Source organism: Physcomitrium patens, chromosome 21 (genome assembly GCF_059467195.1).
Source record: "Physcomitrium patens ecotype Gransden chromosome 21, ASM5946719v1, whole genome shotgun sequence".
In the NCBI taxonomy this organism is placed as follows: Eukaryota; Viridiplantae; Streptophyta; class Bryopsida; order Funariales; family Funariaceae; genus Physcomitrium; species Physcomitrium patens.
Window position 1 is genome coordinate 13,429,807 of NC_143430.1, and position 7,215 is coordinate 13,437,021.

At 50.2% G+C, this 7,215-nt stretch overlaps 1 protein-coding gene across 2 annotated transcripts; it reads right to left on the reverse strand.

Annotated features, from left to right (window-relative positions):
* Positions 1-648: 648 nt before the first annotated feature.
* On the reverse strand, positions 649-5,776 carry LOC112274228 (microtubule-associated protein 70-1). Of its 2 annotated transcripts, none has more exons than XM_090245601.1 (11): positions 5,087-5,776; positions 4,550-4,635; positions 4,290-4,355; positions 4,024-4,194; positions 3,459-3,629; positions 3,138-3,293; positions 2,604-2,750; positions 2,283-2,354; positions 1,499-2,173; positions 1,201-1,394; positions 649-1,088 (listed from the first exon to the last, which is right to left on the reverse strand). In XM_090245601.1, the coding sequence occupies exons 1-11, from the start codon at positions 5,397-5,399 to the stop codon at positions 1,079-1,081; spliced, it is 2,061 nt and encodes a 686-aa protein (XP_090101727.1). In that variant the 5' UTR covers positions 5,400-5,776; the 3' UTR covers positions 649-1,078. The 2 variants fall into 2 exon arrangements, with proteins under 2 accessions (XP_090101727.1, XP_024359278.1); XM_024503510.3 differs by having other exon boundaries at positions 649-1,093.
* Between the last annotated feature and the right edge of the window lie 1,439 nt (positions 5,777-7,215).

Consider the following 7,215-nt stretch of genomic DNA (forward strand, 5'->3'; position numbering starts at 1 on the left):
ACATTGAGCAAAACGAGAAACTGAAGTTCTCTAATGGAACAAATAGCATGACTCAGATCACAGTGTTAATTCAAGCTTAACCACACTCAAAATAACGTAAAATCAATCCAATAAAGAACCATGTACGTCCATGATCTAATCTAAATAAACATTATCAAACTGTACTTAAAAGGAAAAAACGAGAAAAGAAAGGAAAAACCATATTATGTTCATACAAAGTATCTACGGTACATGTACATGATCCACAAAGAAGGAAAAATGATACTAACTCAACGACCTCGTAAAATCCTACATAACTCAAGGGCACGGTCGCAATTATCACTGCTCCTCCTAGCATCCCTACCAAGTCCGAAGTGTGGAGCAAAGCTTAAGGAAAATCCAAATACTCCTTCATAGAACCTAAGCTGGAGGAGACACAATTGATGCCACCAAGATACCAATAGCGAAGCAAACACCAGCACGAATCCGATAACAATTAACACACTCGGCTCCTGGCACAAACCACTCTCCTTCACCATATGAAAATCACTGATACAAGCAGACGAGAAACGCCCCCTCGAAAACCCAATAACTAAACACCTAGCAGCCAACAAAAACCCATTCTATCCCCAACAACAAGAGGTAGTCTGTATATTCCAGGCTGAAAAATAAATCAACTGCAACCAAGTGCAAGGAACTCGAGGTCCCACAATTTCCAGCAAAAAGTTCGACACAAACCCACCAGAACGTCCACATCTCACCAGCACGGCATTCAAAGAATCTACGCAATGCTGGCTAATCAGAGGGACATAGCTGTTCCGAGCAGTACATTCATGCTGGTAACCTACGGGCGCACGGAAATCTTGCTGCTGTATAAATCTTGGGGTCTCTGGAATGTCCACAGCACCCGCACTTTTCTATCTTCATTCACAACCGCACCAACCATGACGCAGCAATCCCGCTATCGTAAAACACGCGCCAGCATCACGCCTGCCTTCTGTAGACTTCTCTAGTCTCTGCATTTTGCATGGTTTGCATAATCAATGTCTAGTCCAGCAACCCACTCCATGTCGCCGCTCCTCACGGTCCCTGCCTCAGGCTACCGTTCGCTGCTCTGCACGCCACCAACCCACCTCTCAGCACGTTCCTTCAACCCAATCACAACCCTCCCCATCTGCCACCCAACACCACAAAACCCCCACCCGCCTTCCGCCACCATACCTTCCAGAAAGAGAAAGCCGCTGTGAACTATTTACAGGTTCCTTCATCATGCTCAGCCGCCTCATTCTCCGTTCCTGATCCTTGTCCACCCTCATCGATGCCACCTCTTTCTCCATCACTGTCACTTCTCGCCGCATCTTCTTCGCCTCCACCTCCATCGCTTTCCCCAGCGTGTCCACCTTCTTCGACAGCATCTGCATCCCACAAATGCCACCGTCAGCACCGCATCCATCCACGCCCACCTCCACTCTCCCCTCCTGCTCTGCCCCTGTTCCCCGCCATTCCCAAACTACCGCACCTCTATCGCATTGTCCTTGTCCTTCAGGCTTTGGTCCTTCTCCTGCGAAGCTCTTCTCAGCGATATCACTTCCTTCTGCAACATATCGTACAGCACCCCCGACACCGTGTCGCCCGCTCCTTCTCCCGCATCCCCTGCTGCACCGCTGCGTCCCACTCCTCCTGCACCACCGCATTCCGCTGCCGCCTTGCCTTCCCCTCCCTCCTCCTTCGCGCCCTCGCTACCCTCCTCGCCCTGCGCGCTCGCGCCTTCGGGACTTGCACCCGCTTCGCCGCTGCAGCTCCTGCTCTCCGTCTTTATCCCTGCCCGCAGCTCCTCAAACCCGTTCGTGAATGGCTTCAGCGCCGCCATACCCCCCGCGTCGTACGAGCCCCCGCTGCTACTCCGACCCCCGCCACCACCATCGAAAGACTTCGACGTCAACCGCCCGTTCTTCACCAACGGCCCACCCATCGCCCTCAGCTGGCTTACCGCAGACCGCCGAGCTCGGGAACCGTTCGCAAGCACTTTTGCTCCTTCTTCGCTCCCGCTCCCCTTCCGCACGCTTCCGTTGCTCGTCACGCTCGAGCTTCGCTTTGCTTCCACCGTCCCACCCGCACCCGCACCACGCCGCACCGTCCCGTTCCCGGACTTCAACCCCTCCTCCAGCACCTTCAGCCGGAGCTGCACCTTCTCCTGCACCTCACCCCCAACACCCGCCGTTACCATCCCATTCTCCACCCTCACCCTCACCATCCTCACCTCTCCAACTGCAACTGCTACCACACACCCACATCATCCGCACCTTCAGCTGCGCTTCGCTCTTGCACGTTCTCTCCGCCGACGCCAGCTTCTCGCGCAGTTGCTGCATCTCACCCTGTCCCCACACATACACCCACTCCGTCACCTTCCCACACACCACCACTTCTCCACGCACATTTCTATCTCAACAACACCTCATTCACTTCCCACCCCCTACCACCCATCCACCCACCCTGCTTCCCACACCATCATCTGCATCTCCTACCCAAACCTCCCCCTTCCCCACAACATAACACCGACTCACCCCACACCCCCGACTCCCACCCACCACCATTCACCCCACGCTACTGCTTCACCCCACTACCTGCAAAAACCGCCGCTCTTCCAGCCACTGCTTCACCGGCATCACTTTCTCGCTTTCGTCTTTCCAGTCGTTCGCAACCACCGTAGCCACTCTGTTCGCACTGATCTTCGCTCGTGCCAGTTCACGCTCCAACGTCCGCTTTATTTCCTGCCACACCAACCATGTTATTCCGCTGCCACACGCTCCCTTCCAAACTACTCACCGCCACCTCCGCTCCACCTCCCTCTCCTCACACTCAATACCCACCCACACCCAAACACTCACGCCTGCCATCCGCTCGTCTCACACCTCATCCCATGTTACCCTCACTGCTTCTTCATTTGCACCCACCCCTCCTGTACACTGGACCTAACCACGCTCCACCTCGCTATACTCCACCGTCCATGCACCACGCCTTCGCAAACCCTCGCATCCTCCAAATCTACCTCCCACCCATTACTCTGCGACTCCACTCGTCAACACCCCTAACATACACTTTTGCACTCCACCCCACATCCACGCAAACACACACAACCCCTTCCTTCGCCTCCTCACCATCAATTCATGCACTTGCCGCTGGTAGTCCCGAGCAGCGTTCACCGCAGCCCCTCCAGCTAGAACCGCCTCCTCCAGATCGCGAACCGTTGCGCTCAGCTTCTCCACCTCGTTCACTTTGCTCCTGTGCATCTTATCCAGGATTTTGTTCTCTTCCTGCCAACACCCCGACTCTTAGATTCACGCCTCTCACCTCGGCCCCCGCCCAACACTTTCCGGACAAACTATCCACATGCACATCACATGTGTGCGACTCTGCCACAATACCAACCTTCCATGCACCAACCAATACGTGCATCGACCCCGCTCACGCCCACGTACCTGGCAGATCTCGATCTGCTTCAGCAGCTCTTGGTTCCGGTTCTGCAAATCGTCCACCATAGAGGCCTTAGCCTCGGCTGCTTTGATCACCCTTTCGGACTCGATAAGGGCCGCCTCCTTCGACTTCGTCAACCGGTCCAGAGCTCTGTTCGTTTCTTGTAGCTTTGAAATCTGCAACGTCACAACCACCACAGCACTATCACCTTCCGCTGCACACAGATACATGACAGAGTTTGGACTAGATTCAGGAGTGCTACCCGTTGTAAACTAGGTGACAGCTGATAGGGGATGAATTTTTTAAGAATGTTAGGCCCAGATTTGCAACCGCGCGAAGTGCAACGGAGTTAACAATGTTATTCTTATTTTAATTTCGGTAATGTAATTTTTCCTGAGACGTTGTTTCGTATTTTGAGGATGCGTGGAGCAACAGTAGATAAGGTGAGATCTAAGCTTTGGGCGTGTTTTTGACAACCTAGTACTTGTTTTTGGACCGCTACAGAGGAGCATTCGACGAACCCAGTTTGGGGTAGGGATAAGATATTGGAAGAAAGTTTTTCAGACATGCCTCTTGACGTGCGATTTTCAACTCAGCCTCCAAGGGAGCCAAGATAACCTCCAGCGAAGGCATGTCGTTGTCTTTCTGTGATGCGTGTACCCTTCGGAGAGTTGCCTCTGCAGCAGTCTGAGCGGCCAAGGCTGCTTTCCTTTCATCATTCAGTTTCTTCATCTCTAGATTCTGCCAATCACAGGACACTTATGACCATTAATTGCGAACACACAAATAAAAGTTCAAAGGATTATAAAAATGAAATAAAGCAGCGAGAAGAGTACCTTGTTGTCAAGAAGAATCAAGGTGCCTTTCAATTTCTCGTCCACTTTCTCTAGCTTATCAGAGAGCTGGACATGACAGTCATACAAAATCAGTTTTTTTTTACAGAGGTAAACTCTCTTGGAGAATTCAAGATTTGACAATTATCTTGGCACTCGTATCATTAGCAGGCGGTCAAACAAGCCCACCCAAGTGACAATCTAAGAACATGACATTTCACAATACTCTGTAAAAGCGTCGACACAACCAACTGAATATGTACCTCATCCACTGCTTTTTGTTTCTGACGGTCCGATAGTCGGAGAGATTTGATCTCTGCTTGGGCTTCCGCCAATACGCGACTTTTATCTAATGAAATGACACCAAGGTTATTTCGATTGTGTTTCCAGGAACTCCACCTTCCCCAGAAAAAGAAAAGGAAAACCAAAAAAAACACTGAGCAATTCATCACCGGGCTATAATTACAAGATCTCCAAATATTACCCCGATCGCGGAGTTGGGCGGGTTCGTTCAGTAAGATTACTACGACAGATCTAGTACAATTTAGGAGGTTAAAACTTATTAGACAGGGAGATGAGGATGTGATAAGGAGAACAATCTCTCCACATGCATAGCCCTCCGTGCAACAAGCTATTCGAGAAAGACAACGTTTAAATTTCCTATCTCGTGAAGGAGGGTCGACCTACAATGGCTGTACTGTTCTCATCCGATGACCTAAGGTCAGCCTGCATATGGTCGAGTACCCAGCATATTCTGGCACGCTGCCGAGGACTCGATAGCATTAGTCTAGATACCTTACCCCTTACTTCGTTTTCAAGGCGCGTCAGCTCCAATCGTACTGGATCCGAACCATTAAAATGGTTCATCAAATCCCCACTGGCATAAACTGGCCGAGTGCTTCTGCGTCTAGGCTTCTCGTCCGTCTTCGGCACGGTAGGAGAATGAGACGGAACGATAGGAGAGTGATACGCATTCGAGTAGTCAAGACTCTGTCTCCTTTCACCATGCGAGCTACTGCGCCCATCGAGGGAGTTGTCGTCGTCATCTACGCTACTACTCATCGAATCCATCATTGCCCTTCCCACCAACTTCCTGGGCACCCTAGAAGTCATGTTTTTTCACCCTCACTGCCTCTGGCCCCAAATTCCACCTGCTCACACCTCACAGCATTGGACGCAGCCGAGGCGGACACGGCTGCGCCTGCAAACACCCCAACCGTACGCCGAAGCACAAAACTTCATCGTCATCCCGCTCTATCCTGTTTCCCCTACACTTCGAGCATTGGCATGCCGCTCCTCAAATAACTCCTTTTTTTCCTAAACTTGCTTATCTTGGTTCATCAGAACTTGCACAAACTCCCTCCCGACACCCAACCAACCAACCAGCACGGATAGATTAATGCCCTTCCTCCCTGGCCAGCTATACCCTCCGATGCGCCTCCCATCTGCCCCTAACCCTCGCTTTCGTTCGCAAATACTCTCATCAGCTCAGCTCCGACCTCCTTCTGAGTCAGCGTCGAGATGCGAATCAAATGCCCACCAGAAGCAACCCTACACCTAGCTACCACCCAAGCAAAAGCGATCTCCAATGCAACTTATCTGCCACAAAGCGCCATTTCAGATGCAACTTGGGAAACGACAAACATAACATCATACCCACATCACCATGGATGCAACACCACCCTAGTCCCCCCTCCCTCCCACGTCATACCCCATCTCCAGACCCCAACACCCTACAAGACCACCACCGCAACAGCCCGCAAACCCAAACCACGATCGGAACCAACTACGCCCCTCGAGGGCGTAAGCAGACTGTGGGTGGTCTCCGAGCGTCTCTTTCAGTCACTAACGAAGCCAGAAGTAGGGTGATGAAAGGTGTGATAAGCGATGGGTAGGCCGCGTCGAAGCGCTCAACCCCCAAGTCCTACAACAACAGCAAGCCCCTCTCTCTCTCGCTCCCCCTTGTGCTCTATCTCTCTCTCGCTCCCTCTCTCTCTCTCAGTGTTCAGGCTGTAGGCAGGCGAGTTATAGCAGAGGAAGCGACCGCGATGCGCACGAGGACATGGGGCGGGGGGGGGGGGGGGGGGGTTGCAGGCTCGGGAGAGTGAGTGAGTGAGAGTGCGAGTGCGTGCATGAGCCTGGGCTGATGGAGGAGTGTGAGAGTGAGTTAGGGAGGCGCCGTGGCAGCGAGCGTTTGGAAGCTAGCTGGCTACTACTGTAGCTACCAGGTTCACGCTAAGGCTAGGCTAAGCTAAGGCAAAGCCAAGGTAGCAGCAGAGAGTGCCGTGCCGTGCCGGGCATCAGCAGCACCAGCAGCACCAGTAATGGCAGAGCACGCGCACCACCCTTCGGGTACCCAGAGCTGGGGAATGGTGTGTCTGTCTCTACGCTCTGATTACGTAATTGCATTGTGTGTTTGTTTTCTGTAGGTGCGTAAATCTCCCATTTCCTCTCTACAATAAAGAATTTATGAATTGCCTACCTTTAAATTAGTTGTTTACCCAGGAGTGATATATTTTTTGAATTAACATAAAAATATATAAAAATATATAAAAATGTACGTTTTAAACTAAGTTTTTTAAAAAAAAATAGTTTATTTTATGAAACTTTAACATTGAAATAAAGAACAGAAAAATACCAAAAATACTGAAAACACAAATGAATTCATACATACTATTGGTATTAATGTTTGATAATAATAATAATAATAATAAAATATTCATTTTTAAGGTACCACAGATAAAATTATATACTTATATATATACACATATCAAAACGCTTCAGTACAAAATTATTAAAAATAAAATTTGTGAATACTCCATTTAAAGATATTACTGTAAAAACCTCTAAGAATTGTATACTCTTGTATTGGCTAAAGATGTTACGATTTTTCTACGTCATACCATTTTAGCTCTAGCAAAATAACAAA

Coding starts and splice junctions, on each gene's coding strand:
- LOC112274228 (XM_024503510.3), bottom strand. CDS start 5,399: ATGACTTCTAGGGTGCCCAGGAAGTTGGTGGGAAGGGCAATGATGGAT. Junction 3,294..3,458: donor AGCAGATCGAGATCTGCCAG/GTACGTGGGCGT, acceptor GGGTGTTGGCAG/GAAGAGAACAAAATCCTGGA. Junction 2,174..2,282: donor AGAGCGAAGCGCAGCTGAAG/GTGCGGATGATG, acceptor GGTGAGGTGCAG/GAGAAGGTGCAGCTCCGGCT.